The sequence below is a fragment of the Alexandromys fortis genome, unplaced genomic scaffold (assembly GCF_014885135.2).
Source record: "Alexandromys fortis isolate MF-2015 unplaced genomic scaffold, M_Fortis_MF-2015_v1.1 scaffold_39, whole genome shotgun sequence".
Lineage (NCBI taxonomy): Eukaryota > Metazoa > Chordata > Mammalia > Rodentia > Cricetidae > Alexandromys > Alexandromys fortis.
In genome coordinates this window covers 12,482,306-12,499,899 of record NW_026067918.1, presented here as the reverse complement: position 1 = coordinate 12,499,899, position 17,594 = coordinate 12,482,306, and the positions used below count along the sequence as shown (strand labels likewise).

At 49.1% G+C, this 17,594-nt stretch overlaps 1 protein-coding gene across 5 annotated transcripts in view; it reads right to left on the bottom strand.

Annotated features, from left to right (window-relative positions):
• Rptor (regulatory associated protein of MTOR complex 1) overlaps window positions 1–17,594 on the bottom strand; it is a 283,595-nt gene that overhangs the window by 50,422 nt on the left and 215,579 nt on the right. For all 5 annotated transcript variants that reach the window (XM_050140239.1, XM_050140240.1, XM_050140241.1 and 2 more), the window contains 2 exons: window positions 15,435–15,518; window positions 13,580–13,690 (listed from right to left, as the gene is read on the bottom strand). In XM_050140239.1, coding sequence (XP_049996196.1) covers window positions 13,580–13,690; window positions 15,435–15,518 — 195 coding nt within the window. The remainder of the gene's footprint in view (window positions 1–13,579; window positions 13,691–15,434; window positions 15,519–17,594) is intronic.

The following is a 17,594-nucleotide window of genomic DNA, read 5'->3' as shown; positions in this document are numbered from 1 at the left end:
CAGTAGGGAGTCAAGAACTCTGCATGGTTCGCAGCATTTTGCTGTGGAGACATCTGTAGCAATGCTAACATGGCAATGGGTCCTGCTGACGCTCTTCCTAGCTGGAAACCCACAGTATGCTAGGAGCCTCACAAGAAACCCCTGCTTACATCCAAAGCTCCACCTCAACTCTCTTGTGCAACCTTGTGACCTATGGTTTTATCTGGCCAGATTACAACCTATCCAAGGCACTCTGGATACCATCCCACTTCGCAAAGATGAGAACAGAGACATGGAGGCTTCTTAGCAACACGTTGGGTTGTACCTTGGCTACTGCTAATACACATAGCTAGGACTCTGAGAAGCCCTCTACAGGTCCTTGGGTGTGTCTTATTAATTCCCTGAGTGCTTTTCTTCCTACTAAACTGGTGCTTAAATAGATATAAAAATGTTTTTAAATAAGCCCCGGCTGTTTCACACTGGCCCCTCCTGAAATCCTTTTCTGTGCAAAGTCAAGGACCTGGCTTTTCTATAGTGAGGTCCCCAGGGGACACCTTCCTTAGGCTGTCTCATGTGTACCTATAGGGTATAGTATGACAATCTGACCCCACACCCTTACTTTCCCCATAGAGGGTTCCTCGCTCTTTTTACAGTCCCTGACAATATATATCCCTTGCAGGCATCGTGACCAGCCTCCTATGCATGCCTGGACTTCCCAGCTGAGCCACCTCTGGTCAAACAAAGCTACAGACAATGAACTTATAGTAAGTCATTTCCTGTGTGGGCTTGCAGAGCTATAGAGTGAATCCCAAGGCAGACTGCCAGATCAAAGGAAAGGGTCTTAGCTCTGCAGTTTCAAGCACCAGGCGCTTTCTGCAGCACAGCATGCTGTGAGCTGCTTCAACTCTGGCCATCTGATAAGCAAAGAAAAGGTCACTGTACAGGCAGCCTTGCTGTGCACTCAGAAGAAACAGCAACCTCACATTGTTAACAACCATTTGCATCAACTTTTCTTTTTAAAAGATTTATGTATGGGCCATGCCTCATGCATGCCTGAACACCATGTGTGTGCAGTGCTTGAGGTTAGAAGAGGGTGTCAGATCCTCTGTAAGAACATAACCACTGAGCCACCTCTTCAGCCCCTGTACCGAGCTGACAGGGAACTGCTGCTTTCAGTTTGACCACTTGCCTTTGGAACTGCTGGTGCGCTCGCACGTGTGTTTCTAGGAGCCCTTTATGTTTTAAATATTTCTCTATTAAATTTATTTGTATTCAAGTAAGTTTCTTCCAAAGACATCTCAATTTGGAATTGTAGTTTGAAAAATTCAGTCGCCCCAGGTTAAAACTGAATTTGTCTTGCTTCTCTTCTCATGCTTCTACAGGCTTGTTTTCTGTGTAAAGAAGGTATCTCTTTAACTTGAATCCTATTGTTCAAGGTGTGCAAATCAATCTCTTGTCTCAGCTTTCTGTCACAGTGATACAATATTTAAACACTCAATTTACAGACGGAAAAGTGTGGTGCACAAGGCTTTAATCCCAGCACTCTGGAGGCAGAGGCAGGAGGAGGACCACTGATTTCAAGGTCAGCCTGATCTATAGAATCGGTTTCAGGACAGCCAGGGCTACACAGTGAAACCTTGTTTAAGAAGGAAGGAAGGCTGGTTTATTCTAAGTTATGGTTTAGTCTCTGGCTGCCTCTGGGCCCGAGGTGGGGCTGTTCATCAGGTGGGGAATATATGAAGAAGCTGCACACTCATGGCAGCAAGGACACAAAGGAGGAGGAGGGAAGGACGGAGGTTCCACTATGCCCTTTTAGGACACACTGCCATGATCTACACCTCCTACCAGCCCCGCCTCTTATGGTCTCAGCTACTTCCCACTAACTCCAGGTCTTTCCCAGTACTTTTGGGAGTCACTCAAGATCCAAACTACTGCAGCCCATCACATGCGCAGGACTGCAAACCTGAGGTGCTATCACTATCAGCCACCAAATCCACTGGGGTCGCTTCTGCAAGGCTCCAGTCCGTGTGTCTGTCTGCAGCTTGGTACAACCCGTTCTTCATCAGTGTGGTATCTGGGAGGACAGAGTCTCCATGACTCATCTTTCCTGCCCAGGATTCCCTGCCTCTTCCTACTCATCTCTGCACGTGAAGCTGAGGATGTCTACTTCCAGAAAAAAAGCCCGTTGGCAATCTGACTGGGATTATATTAAAGTTATAAATTAACCAGGAGAACACTGACGTGTTTATGACACGGAACCCTTCTGTGAGAGAGCAGGGTAGGTTTTTATTTGCTCAAGTTGATTTTGTGTCTCTCAGGAATGTTTTAAGGTGCTGTTGTGGCAGCTTTTCCCATCTCAGCTTAGATTATTCTTGGATTTATGACCCCACCATACACAGCTGCTCTTTCCTGTCTGCTCCTCTAACGGCTGCTCCTTTGGCTTCTCCATATTAAGCATTCTACCTTACTAAGTTATTTTATTAGTATTAACAGACCCTTTGGGCTTCCTAGACATAAACTTATACCATCACACAGAGAACTAGGGCTGGAATGCACTTGCTCCCTAGAACTTACAACACCTTGGATGACTTCTGTTATGTAGACCTTACACTGTCCCCAAGGGTCCCATAGAGCTGGGCTACAGAGGTCTCCCCACCTGCTGCTGAGGTCAAGAGTTTTCTTTGCCAGGGCACTCCGGTAGAGCCGGTTCTCTCACTCTGCCTTTGTGTCGTCTCAAAAGAAGCACTTTTGCCCACTGAGCCATCTCACCTGCCTTGAAATCAAGATTCTTCACAGCTGGTAGCAGTAACCTGACGGTGCCCAGAGGTGAGAACGGCATCCTTTTGAAGGAGGACGTTCATCTTGTCCTTCTCGTCCCCCACCCACTGGAGTTCCCCGGCATGCTGCTGCAGTCCCCCCTTCACTGTTCCTCAGCCTCCCCTGTGTTCCTAGAAGCCTTCTGGGCATCTTCTAGCTGAGACTGGGCAGAACGCAGATGTCGTCCTTGCTGTCGCTGACCTAAACAGTCACAGCCGGTGGACAGCCAGGGCCATGCTCACAGGAAAAACTGAACAAATGTCCTCTCCTCTCTCCCTGCCATGGCCTCATATTCACACACTTTCGTTGCTTTGAGGGTCGACTATGACTTGAGCATAGGTTGTCGTCTGCAGAAACCAATGGGGGAAGGGAAGCACTAGGGACGCACATTTGTAGGAACTGTTGCTGTGTGCAACCAGTCAGCATGAGTACGCTATGTAACTGGGTTCTGGGTGCTGTCTCACTGGTAAGACAGAAGGCTATGTGAAGGTACCTTTTCAGCGTGGTTATGTCTAGGGCCCATGATCCACATGATGAAGTTTCTCCCTAGGGCAGCACACATCGCGGGCCCCCATGTGGTCGGGGGCTACCTCAGGGGTCATCACAAACTGTGATGTGGAATAGCTGTGCTGGGATTGTCAGAGTCGCACAGGTGTAGAGTGCTTAGCCTTGCCCTCTCCTCTTTCAGTGATTGTCTCTGATCCACACTTACACTTGAGGATGTGATCTCTCGTTCTGGCCTTCTCTGCGCACACCCTCCATTAGAATAAGCTCTTTGTCCCTAAGTCATCTTGGCCCTGGTGCTCAATCACAGCAGTGAAAAGTGACTAATAAAGTCTAAATAAATAATGAAAACAAACAACCCCTCCATACCCACATTCAGATCCTAAACAAAATGGAAGTGAATAAAGAAACAAACGACGTTTGCTGCAAAGCCCAGCCCATCACAGACTACTCCATAGCACAGCAAAGCGGGGGCTGGGGAGTCGGGGCTCTGCAGGGAGAAACATGGTAACAGCGGCAGTAAGGCATGTGTGAGAAGGGCACCCCAAGCCTGGGAGTCCCGAGAAGAACGTGCAGGTGTGCAGACCTCATGGACAGATGGGGTAGGGTGTGGAGGAGTTGAACCCCCCACAAGAGGGAGACCCCACATGGGGTCTGCACAGAGGAGTGACGTGAGACAGGTGCCTGGGTGGGGCAGCTGGTGGTCAGGCTTCTACACAGGTCCCATTGTGACAGATGCCCTCTAGGTGCCCCTCATGTAGGAGACTGGGGTGGGGCTTAAGGGGACAGAACCCACTATCATCTCAGTTTTCTATAAATCTAGAGCCACCCCCAAAGCAAAGTTTAACAGACAGGAAGCACAGGTCTGGACACGGGGGTGGGCTCAGGAGGGGCGTGTGTGTGTTCTTCCCAGGGCAGCCCTGCAGTGGGACAGCAGAACCAGTGTGGCTGCTCCAGGGCGTCAGAACTCGGGACGAGGCAGCAACTAGAGGGAGAAAGCTGAGCCTGAACTTTCAGTTGAGCTTCATGTCCATGAGGAGGGGAGTGTGGGGAAAGGGTGTGAGGCTGACCTCATCAGATTGACTTAGAGGAAGCAGACATGTTTGGAGACTGCAAAGGACACACAGGTCAAGGGGCTGAAGAAAGAAAATCCCGCTCCTTCCTGGCTGTCTTTTTCCATGGAAGTCCTTCCTGAGGAGTGGGCAGTGTGCACAGAGTAATCCTCTTTGTGTGCCCCACTTTGGATTATCCCATCAATACCAACTCAGATTGTTTTCCCACATTCCTTGATATCATGCCCTTGATGTTCCCCAGTGGTGCTATAAATAAAACTTTATTAACTATAATTTGGAAGGTCTGCCTGAATTGCACATTAATTCTGTCTATGAAAAAACCCTCAATTAGCTGGAAGCCAGCTTACACCAGTCTTAATTATCCGCCTCCCTCCCTGTTCTTGTTAATTAGTAGAGACAGATGATAACAACAACTTGGGGAACTTATTAAAACCAAGCAGGCATGTCTTCTCTCACACGTGAATCTGAGTTTTCAGATTTTTAGGGTTGTTGGAGTGTCAGGAAACAAGAAAGGACCCACAAGATTGGGAGGGAAGGAGCTGACAGGGGTGAGGGGGCAGTAGAATGCATATGACGTAACAGTGTGGGGAACTCTGGTCTAACTTTAACCCAACATTGACCTCTGGCTTCTCCAGACACGTGCAACCCCGAGAGAGACATTCTTAGTGAAAAGGCCATTTTCTTCCTAACTCAGTGATTTTCTCAGGAACAGTGCCATGCTCATATTCAGCTGTGTGTCCCGGCCTCTGGTCTAGAGTAAATTCCAGGGCAGTGTTAGGTTGTCTTGCAGCACGTGTCTGAAGCAAGCCCACATTTTGTTTGTTTGGAAATCGACGAGGAAGCAGTGCAGGTTCCTGTATGCTTTAGCTATAGCACTGGGGTACAGGATGTAAAGGCGTGGCGCAGACTTAAGGCTCAGAACCCAAACCCCACCACCAAAGGCCGGATTTAGCCCCTTCCAGGTTCACGTCCCTTATAAATCCCATCCCTCCCCTCCCTCGCCCCCAAGCAGCCCCCTAGTCTGCCTTTCCTGACTACAGACAAGCACATGCCTTCTGCATTCTAAAGACACGGAACTGTACAGTGCACAGCTCCATCAGCAGCGTCTTTCAAGAGGCATGGGTATGTTGGGGTGAGCATATGTGTGTGTGTGCTTTTTTAAATCTCTGACTAGCGTGTATGCCTGTTTAGACTACTTCCAACATTAAACTATCAAAACAAAGCTATTTAGAGCTAGATGTGCTGGCCTGCTCCTGTAGCTCCATCCAGAACTCGGGGGACTGAGGACTGCCATGTTCTAAAAGGCCAGCATGCACCCCCCCCCCCGTCTCTGAGAAAGCTACAATAAATATTCATGATATAAACAAGAACTCAGAGTGGATCTGCTGGACACGGGCACTTAGAGCCAAACCTGAGAACTTGAGTTTGATCCCTAGGACCAACATGATAGAGAAAACAAACACCTAATGCCTGTTCTCTGATCTTAAAGAAAAGGCCTTATTGCATGCAGACCCATGATCTGGAGCTATTTCTCTCTCCCGTGGCCTGTCTGTACATGTTAATGCTGTCTGCAGACTGAAGATACTTCCATCTCCCTGAGGACCACCCATGAAGTTTCTTTGTGGTTTTGTGTGAAATCTCAGTTTCATAAGTGGTCACAAGTCTTCTCTTATGCATTCTTCTACAAGTTTTATTGTATTGAGTTTTACACTTGGTCTAGGATCCATTTTGGTGTAATTTTAAACTATGGTTCACTTTTCGGCACCTGAATGTCCAGCTGTCCCAAATGTGCGACTCTTGAGATGACCTGCTCTCCCCACGGTTGGGAGCCTCTGTTGGGCACCAGTGCGCTCCTCTGTGTGGGGACCTGCAGCACTATTCTCCCCACCGTCAGCCTCGTTGACGCCATGCTAGCTTTTCAGTACTGTGGATTTAGAGCACGTCTTGAAGTTGAGTTGTTTATAGAAATATGAAATAGAAGCGTTGTTCTATTTCAAGGTTTTTTTGGTCATTGTGGGTCCTTTGCCCATTTCCATAAGGATTTTGGAGTCCGGGTCTTAGACAAGGACTGTCTTCTGTTGACTTAGGTGTTTCCTAATCCCTTGTCACTAGGACTTGTGGTGTTTGATGAATATATCTTTTATTATCTTTTGTCAGAATTTGGCTCTGTTATTTCCTATGTTATGACATCTTTATTTTAATTTCAACTTCTGTCGATTAATAATATTAAGACATCAATCAATTGACTTTCCTGTATATTAATCCTATAACCAACAGACTTAGTAATATTCTTTTTTTTAATATTTATTTATTTATTATATATACAATATTCTGTCTGTGATTATGTATACAATATTCTGTCTTTGTGCATGTCTGCAGCCAGAAGAGGGCACCAGACCTCTTTACAGATGGTTGTGAGCCACCATGTGGTTGCCGGGAATTGAACTCAGGACCTTTGGAAGAGCAGGCAATGCTCTTAACCTCTGAGCCATCTCTCCAGCCCACTTAGTAATATTCTTATAAGTTCTGCAGAAGTTTAAAATAGACTCAATCAGATTATCACACATTGTTTGAACAAAGACAGTAATACCTCCCCCTGTTCACCCAGAGGTCTCTTTTCCTCTTTTTGCTTTGCACAGTGAAGAATTCCCAGTGCAACAATGAAGATGCGAGAGTGGGTGCCCGGCCCCTGTGCATTTCCTGCAGGCGGGGTTCGGCCCGTCAAGGCTCCCTCCATTACTAGTTTTTATTCTTTTCTCATTTCACCTATTTTTTTTTTTTTTTTTTTAATTTTGAGACAGGGTTTCTCTCCGTAGCCGTGGCTGCCCTGGATCTCTGCAGACCCACCTGCCTCTGCCTCCAGAGTGCTGGGATTAAAGGTGTGCATTTCCCTGAGTATTCAGGCTGTCTCCTTGGGTCGCTCACTCTAACTGCTGTCTCAGTGCATTCCCGCTGCTGTGATCAAACACCCTGACAAAAGCAAGTCAAGGAGAGGATTCTGTTTGGTTTATAATCCCGGGTTACGGCCATCACTGGGGGAACTGAAGCGACAGTCCTGTTAGCACCATCCATCGGGAGCAGTCTCCATTCTTACACAGTACAGGACTCAACCCCAGAGAACGGTGCTGCACAAAGTGGGCTGTGCTGTCTTATGAGTCATAATGTAAATATCTGATATGCAGGATACAGGTTGTGAGCCACAAGGGGAGAACCACTATTTTAGATTGTCAAGTCGGCAATTAAAACTCACCTTCACAGCTATTAAACACCTTTACAACCCTGAAGGATTTCTATCAGAGAAGGAGGAAGTTAGGGAGGGAAGAAGGGGGAGGGGGGAGACAGAGAGACAGAGAGAGAGAGAGAGAGAGAGAGAGAGAGAGAGAGAGAGAGAGTTAGTGCGCGCGCACGACAGTGAATGTGGAAGGCTGCCCTGCTTCTCATCAGCCTGGAGCCCACTAACTGGCTAGACTGATTGGACAGAGCTCCAGTTCTCCGCCCCTCTCTGTGCTGAGTGCTACAGATGCACTCAGCTTTTATGTGGGGGCTGGGGATCAAATTCACGTCCCCATGCTTCCACGGCAAGCACTTTGGCAACTGAGCTGCATCCCCAGCCTTCATACTGATGTTCTTCCGAATTTTCTCCTCAGGACTTGGTATCTATAGTCATGAGGTCTACAGCTGTCTTGTGTTGTTTGCCTCGTTTGTGATCTTATGAAGTGATACAGAAAGGGGCGTGCTGCTACCCATATGCCTCTTCCTTAATGTTTGGGAGAGTTCTCCATGGAAACTATCTGGATTTGTGCTGCTCTCTAAGAGACATAAAGCCACTGAGATCATCTGTTTCTCCTTCCGAAGTCTTCCAGGTCAGTAAGGAACAAGCCTGTCTGTCAAGGTCATTCCCAATGTTTACCTCCCATCCTTTCAGAACCATCAGTGGTATCACCTGCTGGTCCAGATTCCTCTAATCTCTCTCTCCCAACCATGGGAGTTACCAGGAGTTCTGCTCCCGGCAGCTGTAATTTCCAGGATACACCTGTTAGGAATGCTCAGACGATTATCTCTCTGAATGAGATCTCAATATCAAAAGAAGGAAACCCCAGCCGCCCACGCGGCGCTCCCCCTGGGCCTCCCTTGCACTGTCCTGTGCTCCAGTCTGGTGGCCAGGGATCTTCTCAGTGTGCCTTTACATCTCTGGTTGCCTCCATCCTCCAGACACCAGTTTTCTTCAGAGCTCAGAGGATGTTGCCCATGACCAGCTTTTTCCAGCGGCCCACCTTGGCCCAAGGTGTGCTATGGCCCCAGGCTTTGCCCACCTGCAGCCAGTGGGTCATTTCCCAAGGTGCGGGTGTGCCGAACTGACTGATCTGTGGTTTACAGTTTTCACTGGAAATGAAAAAACTTCCAGCCATCACTTTTTCAAATATTTCTATGCCCTCAAAGGGTCAAAGACGACAAGTGGAACCTTCTGTGGCTGCTGCACGGCTCTATGAACTTTTCCTTCCCATCACCGCTTTCTCCTGTGAGACTGAACTCACCGCTGACCACCCCAGTTTCCCGTGTCTCATTTCCAGACCTTTGCCTGGTGATGTGCTTGTCTGCCAGGCCTGACATCTGCAACAGCTTTGAACACATTTCCACGGATCGACTTTCTTCTCATTATAGGTCCTATTTCCTGGTTTGTCACCTGCCTGGTCATTTGACAACAGTGTTAAAGGTAGCATAACAAGGCACAGGGAGAGACTCTGAGCCAGCTGTCCCTGTGGGGTCCCTGCAATAGTCAAAGGGAACATAACTCTTTATATCGTTCTTCATAGGGTCACCTGCTTTTCTTCTGCTCACACTTCCCCCGCCCCAAGATTTTTATTATTTGTGTCTGTGTGCACACACACAATCGTCATATGTATGTGGGAGGCCAGAGGAGTGTACGCGATCCCTTGGAGCTGGAGCTACAGGTGGTTGTGAGCTATTTAACAGGGTGCTGGGAACAGAAAATTTGGGTCTTTTTGAAGAGCAGCCATCTTTGAGCTCCAAACCCACCATAAGGGCTGGATGACTTCTGCCCTGTGCTTGGGCTCTCTAGGGGACTGCCACACAGCAGTGTTCTGCGGCAATACAGAGAGAAGACTCCTCATGCGCTTTTAGCAGAGTCCAGCCTGAGCAGGCGTTATCCTTCTCTCCACAAATGCCAGAAAACATAGGAATGTAGAGTGCTATGTGTTACAGACCACAGGGCATCTCACCTGGGGACTACTATGTACTGATGGCCCATAGGTCATGTCATCTGTAGAGTGCTATGGCCTATGGACCCTCACAGCGGCAAACTTGGAATTAGCTGGGGTACTTTGAGCTTGGCAGGTAGCAGGTGCCACTTGAGCAGGGAGGCCATTAGATGGCAAGGCCAGATGTGAGGAGGGGAGTGGCTGCTTAAGCCCTCGTGGGATTTTTGTCTCTGGGAATTATGGCCAAGGTCATTTGAAGAAGGGAAAACGAGGAAACTTTCCTCAGCCTGCTGCTAGAGAAACAGGTGCAATAAGCTGACTAGGAAATTAACTCACAGGGTGGTCCCTGGCGCCCGCAGGCAGTGCGAGAACATTGCAGGAAGGGCCTTTCCAGCAAAGCCTGGTACCACGCACACAGCCATCAGCATGGTGCAAATGTGAATCAAGGCTGTGCGTTGATGCTCACAGCCAAGTGCAGCCTCTGGGGCAAAGAAAGCACTGTGCCCAGGAGATAAACAGGAACTGAGAGTAGCGGAAACACCGTTCTCCACCCACTGGAGCATGGTGCCGACTGTAACTTCAGTGACCATGGGAAGCACTGTTGAGAAAATCCTACCAGCGTTCAGATCTGACTCTTCCTAAGACTTCAAACGTAGGCACAAAAATACTGAAAACGAACCCAAAACCCCAAACTGGTAACCATTACAACTAAACTGGTCCACAGGAGTTCATGCAGCACTAGCAGAATGTGCGGCTAGAAGAGGGCCACTCTCCACGTCTCGGAGTCTGCCCACAGTGACAGACCCATGCTCTGTGACCAATTCTGCCCTTGCTGCTTTGCTCTGGCTTTGCTCCATGGCAGACTCCCAGGAGCCTCTCCACCAAGTACTGCCAATGCTAAGCATGCTAACATAGAGATGAAGATCATGGGGTCGAAGGGAAGGCATTTCAAAGGGAGTTCCTCTGTTTATGTCACTTGGCCCTTCAGTGCACGGGAATACAGGTAAAAGAGAAATGGTCACAAAGTATAGGCTCTGTGAGCCACAAAGACAAGCTTCTGGTTTACCAAGCTGCTCTCTGAGGGACCCCTTTTCACTGAAATCACAAAGGAGCTTTCCAGGTTCTGGTCCTGGTGCTGGAGGTGGACGCCCCAGGGGAGTGAGGAGGGGGTGCTTGAACAAATGGGCAGCAGGATTCACTTCAGCCCTTTAACTCCTACACCCAGCGCCGGGGGCAAGCTACCATGCAGACAGAATGGTGACTACGTGGTTGAGATAGGTAATATCGGGGTATTATAGAGCACACAGGAGCACACCCACCAGCCATGCCTGGAGGAGCCAAGGCGGGAGGCATGACTCAACAACAGCATGGCAGCTGCTCAGCAGGGCACTCGGGTCCTGGCTAGGCCGGCTGGTGTCTGTGGAGATAGTCTGAGAGCCTACAGGGTCATTTCAGAACTGAAAAGTAACCAGCCATTGGCTGCACAAGGTGAGGGAGCAAACGCCAGTAAAATCCAAGGCTCAGCCACACAGAGAATAGGCAATGGAGACGGGCTGTGAGAGAAGCAAATGTGCTTTCCTTTAAAAAAATGTCCACATACAGCCTGGCGCCACACGGACGCTGACCATGAGCTCAGCAGGAAGCCGAGCATCAGGGCCAGCACAGTGCTCAGCTGAGTCTGAAGCTGAGTGTGGGAGGGGATGGAAGGGGCCCGGGGGATCTGTCGTTAGAAACGCCTGGGCCAAGGGAGTGACGAGACGAAGTGCTGGCAGGACGGACAGTGGGTACGGTGTAGGATGTGCACTTAGTCTCCAGGCTAGCTGTCGGTGGGGAAAAGTGGCACAAACAATATGGCTGAACAAGGTCCAGGGTGGAAGGTGGACAGTGGACCTCAGCGGAGCAGAACAAGGAGGAGCCCAGGTCTTAGCTTTGGCGATCAGGAATAAAGAGCCCCTGGAGAGAGGCTAGGGATGTGGCGCAGCTGGTGGAAGGCTGGCTTTTGGCTTTCCTTATGGGCAGGATCCCCCCCTGGGGGGGGATCTATTCCCATCACTGCACACACCTATAATTCTGCACCTGGGAGACAGCAGGAGATCAGGAAGTCCAGGTTATCCTTGGCCACCTACTCCATTCTCCAGGGGCTCAGAGGAAGAACAGCCTGTGACATTGCAAACCAGGACCTCCCTTCCCTGACCTGCATTAACCAGACCCAGGCCACCATTCTGCCTGTCATGAGTCAGAAACATGTCACACTCATTGCTGTGTTTTCCACACGACACACTCACTCCTGTGTTTTCCGTTCTGAGCTGCAGAGTCCCATCCGTTTCATGAGACTGAGGTAGGAACACGGTTTTTCCTACCCAGTCCTTGTGAGTGTTTCACACATGCACACACCCATGACGATAGGCATAGAAGTCAGCTGGAATCAAGCTACAAACAGACTTGATTCTTCTAGACCAGGGTTCTCAGCCTTCCTAACGCTGCGGCCCTTTAACACAGTTCCTCATGTTGTGGTGACCCCCAACCATAAAATTATCTCTGTTGCTACTTCATAACTGTAATTTTGCTATTGTTATGAATCATAATATAAATACCTGCGTTTTTCCGGTAGTCCTAGGTGACCCCTGTGAAAGGGTCGTTCAACCCCTCCCCTCAAAGGGGTCTCGACCCACAGATCTGTTCTAGGCCATCTCAAAAGCAAGCAGATAAGCAAAAGTTGATGACAGTTAATGCCTCTTCGCCTCCCTCCTCGCCAGCCAGCCCCTCAAGCAGCCTGAACACATATCAGCGCCATTTGTTCTCCATGGTCCCTGCCAAGCTGGTTCCGACCTCATCTGGGAACCACAGTGTGTACCTTCTGAAACCATGAAGGCCTTCCCCAGACATCCTCAACCCTGCAGAGGGTGGCGCTTGTCTTTGATGCCAGCATATCTGGAGGAGTTCCCACAGGCTCTGCCTAGGTACCTGCACATGCTCCACATCTGCACCCTAGGACCTCACAGGCCATGGCCACGAGCTGGGACGAATCCCGAGTGCTCAGGGTAGCCTGTCTTCTGCTACAGCTCTATTGCCAGGCAGACTGGAGGGGTTTGGTGGAGCAGGAAATGGGTTGTCCTCATGGCCCATCCTCTGCACCCACCTCAAACCCTCTCCTTCAGGGAGGACCTTCTTCCCCGTGCCCTCTTCCTATGAGCTACTTCACACACCAGAGTTCTCCGCCCCACAGCCTCGTCCTCTGCCCTCCTCACAGTCCTCTGACCTTCCTACTGCCCCTTGCTTGCTCAACGTGTCACCTCCAGTCCTCTGTCACACGCAGAATGCCTGGGCTGACTGACCATTTCATGTCACGCTCATGGTCAGTGACTCCCACTCCTATATAGTGCAACTTTGGCCCCACAATGTTTTCTTTCTTAAAGCTGTCTGTGCCTGTGTCCCCGAAGGGTCTTCTGAGGTCAAGGATAGGAACTGCTAACTTCTTTGTCACCTACAGACCTTAGCACAAAGCTCTGGGAATAGGCCCCACCAAATTTTTGTGGAGAAGACAAATGGCTGCAGGGCCAGGGTTTATAAGGAACTGTAGATGATACAACTGGAAAGTGTTGGGACTGGGGAGTCACCTGTAAAGAAAGGACCATTAACGGTCCCTCCAAGGCTACAGGCAGGATGGGTACAGACAGGATGGTGGTGGGCTGGGCTCTGAAGCCAGTGCTAGTACGTTAAAAACAAGGAAAGAAGGCTGTGGCAGGACAGGGCTGTGGTGAGAAGGCAGGTTTGGGCCCAGGGCCATTTGGTGCCGTTGTCAGAAACACAGGAAAGGGGCTGAAGAATGGTCCAGGTACGGTCAGAGTACAGGTGACAGGGACACACAGAAGACAGACAAGCAACTGAGCAGCTGGTAGAGACTTGGGCAGGTTTTGGTTGGGGGAGAGTACGAGAGGCATGGCTGGCCCCACCTAGACCTGGGGTCTCTGAGCGGAAGTTACTCACACTGTCCACAGCGAGGATTTTGGCCCAGATGAAGACCAGGAGCGGCCGCAGCTCTCGGGCTGAACTCTGGAGCAGCTTCAGCACATAGGGGAAGATGCCCACCGACAGGGCCTGGTGGTAAAAGACAGCGTCAGCACAGCCCAGTGATCTCTTTCGAGTGATACTCGTTTGCCTCACTTCACTCCTCAGGTGCAAGCATTCCTGCCCCCCCCCCCTTAGGACCAAGCTTGGAGGAACCACTGTTGAATTCTTCTGTTCAATTTTAGACCTTTTCCTTCTTCAAATATTGTTCTTCCTATTTTTAGGCTCTTCCCCTTCCTCCCTCACTGTTAGCCTGCAATCCATCACTCTGTTGACAATATCTAATTAATGAAAATGTGAACCTGCTGACCTGTTCACCCCACAGCACTCTGCAGCAGACCTTACGTAGGCGATTTCACTGTGTGCCACTTACAGCAGGCAGCTACTGTTCATAACGCAAGATAACCAATTCATATGAAATGTCTAGTTGTTCTATCAGTATTGGTTTAAACTTCATTTATTTAATTTATTGTAAGTGTGTGTGTACATTTGTATGCTGGAACACTTTTTGTGTGCAGAGCAAGACAAACAGAGGTTGTCTTGGGGAGTTTTCCTCTACCACCTCACCTTATTTTCTGAGATGGTTTTGTACTAAACATGGAGCCTGTAGGGTAAGCCCAGCCCAATGGGGTGGCGTGTTCGCCTTGGGCTAATGTTTATGTATAAATATGGCGGGTGTGAGCCCTGCAGGTCCCTTTTGTATTTCCTGCCCATCGCTGGATCCCTGGTGTTGTAAGCTATCCCTTCATTAAAATTTGCTGTTTCATATTAAGCTAGCCTGGTTATTACGCTGCATACAGGAGCCTGCTGGTAAGGGTAGACTGGCCGCCAATGATTTCCAGGAACCATCCACCTGCCTCTGCACCAGCTTTTCCATAGGTGCTGTGTATCTGAACTCAGGTCCTCATGCTTGCTCACAGGCACTTCACCCACGGAGACGTCCTTTTAGCCCTAAACCTTTACTTGCAAAAACAGCCCAATAAGCTCTCCCCACTGCAGAAGGCTGAAGGCTCTAAAGCTCTTTGGTCTGTAGGCTCCCCCAGCTCTCTTTGGTTTCCTTATGGCTTATTTGTTGGAAACATGGATCACTATTTGGTTCTACTTCAGTTTTGCAGAATGAGGACCCAGAAGAATTGTAGGCGGAAGTTTCCTGTCCTGACCACCTGCTCCCAAATAACCACACAGAGGCTTTATATTGATTACAGATGCTTGGGCGACAGCTCAGGTTTGTTACTAACTAGCTCTTACAACTTAACCCATTCCTATTAATCTATGTGCTGCCCTGAGGCTCGTGGCTTTTATCTCTATTCCATTTTGTATATCCAACTCGTTCTCCATCCTGACTCTGCCCTTCTTCTTCCTGGCATTCTCCCATTCTGGCTCCCCTGCCTAAACCTTATTCTGTTCATCTATTGGCCAGTCAGCTTGTTTATTAAACCAATCACAGCGACAATTCTTCACAGTGACAAAGGGATTATTCCACAGCAAAGAATGGTTCAGAACCGTACCTAAATCACCTGCAGGACAATGTGAGGGTGTGGGTTTCATGGGAGGAAAAAGGCCATGGAGGGTACATGCCCACCTGCCTGTGGCTCCTGGTTTCTGGAAAGTCCAACAATGATGGGGACCAATGGCAAAAGCCCCAAAGCACCAGGGAGAGAGGTGCTCACCCAGGCTTACAGGACTTTTGCTGGTTCTGGTTTGGAGTTTACAGAGTATCTCATCGGGGCTAATCTTTGCCTCCCTTCCCCCAAGGAAGGCAGAAAGCACGCACCAAGCTCACCGCCCAGGGACCCAAGTCCAAAAAGCGTCCCAACAAGTCCAAGGCCCTCAGCCGGTGCACCTGGCTTAGCAGCACCTGGAAAAGCAAGAGAGATATTGAACCATAACAAAATGACACCGATTACCACCTCTCTAAGAAAGCTCCAGTGTGAGCGGGCAGCCTAGGAGGGGTCTGACAAGACAACTTCCCCATGTCCGATGGTTCTTTCTTCAGATGCTGCCGTGTAGTTCATGCTTTAGACAGGCTGTAAAAACACTTCTTCATTACCCAAGTAAAATATGCCGCCTGCACGGTCCACTGTGCTCTCAACAGGATCAGCACCGGGGGCACTGTTCTCTATGCACACCCTTGCCAGGGTGAGTCTGAACCAGGTGGCAGCACAGCACGACCTCTGTGTAAATGTCCAGTTTGTTAGAACGGTTCCCCCAATGCTAGCTATCACAATGCTATGACAATACCCTAATCTGCAATCTTTGCAGTTTCACAATTTTTTTCTCCTGAGGATAAATCTGAGAAGTAAAATTATAGGTTATAACATCTGCATGACATTACCACAGTGCCCTTGACTAACGACCTCTGTCTTCTAAGAGGCAGCACCGTGGTACCCACTGGTGAAGCACCCGACATCTCTTTGCTCTGATTTATTAATGCTCAGTACAAGGTCAAAACCACCCTCAGGACCAAAGTCAGCTAACAGTGACTGCTCATGGGCAACACTGTCCACTGTCGTCTTACGTGACAATGAGAATCATCACTGGAGACTATGGGAACAATGTCAAATACTACTTGGATTTTCTCCCTCAAATACACATTTCCTGTTTCTTTTATTGATTTATAGCTTTAAAAAGCTGAGGTCCAACATGAATTAAAATTATTTTAAGAATATAAATGACTGGCTTTTTAGGATGTGAATTTGTACTTCAAAAAATTAGAAAGGGTGTTGGTGGGGGCACTAAAGATTTGGCTTGGCAGTTAAGAGCACCAGCTGCTCTTGCAGAAGACCTGGGTTCAATTCCAAGAACCTACATGGTGGTTCACAACCATCTGCAACTCCAGTTCCAGAAGATCTGACAACCTCTTCTGGCCTCTGTGGGCAGTGTGCATGTTACATAGATATGCATGCTGGCAAAACACTCAGGCACACAAAATAAATAAACCTTCTCTTAAAAATTAAAAGATATCCAAGAACCAAACTCCTGTTTCACACTATCACGGATGACAGAGACGGAGCAGGTCCTGGGTTCCTGTCCATCTGTGGCAAGTGGGCCCAAAGGGCAAACGTGCCTGCAAGAACTCCAGGTAGAACAGGGTCTGTCAAGGTGACTGCGTTTGCTTCATGGTGCCTGAGACATGAAGAGAAACTGAGGCTCTGGGAGACAAGGACCTCCCTCCAGTAGGAGGCACAACATACAGCAGAAGCTTGGCTCCTGACACAGCCCAGCACTTCCTGTATTTGACATAGATGCACTGAGGGCAAACACACTCTGGGTGAAAATGCTCAGGATTTTGTAGCAGCCATGATAAAAAGCCAGTTCTAGCTTTGGAAAAATAAAGGTTTTCAGAGCAAAGCAAGGAGAGTAACCAAGAGTGAGGCCAGGGTGGGCCTCATGGAGCTGGAACTCCCTTGTGACTCCTAGCCTTTACCTTTTTTCTTTTCCTTTCCTAGCTCTGTTCATCAGGCTCCCCGAGTCTGGCTGAGCCTGGCCGGGGAGAAAGAGCCGTGCGCCTGGTGGAGGACCCACTGCTTCCATCTTCCTAAAGACCACACGGACAATTCTAATGCTCTTCCCACAGCCATTTCCCCATGCCTAGCATCAGATGGGCTCTAGAGGTCTTCCCTTTCCCTGAGAGAGTGTGGGCTGTAAACGGAGTGAGTCGATAAAGCCATTTACTGTTTGCCAGACCCCAGAGCACTGGATTAAGGCCTGGCACGGCAGCCTGCTGTGGAGAGGACAACTTTGCTCTGCTCTGCTGCCACAGTGAGAGGCAGGCTGAAGAGAGCTGTGTGGTGACCCAGGTGACCTGAAAGGAGCCCCCAGCATTTTGCTGCCATTTCCTGGCATCAGGTGGGCATCTCAGCGATCCAGGCTTTGTCCTGCGACTGTTACTGTTGCTGTTGTTACTCTGTTTGGAAAACATTTGCTATAGCTT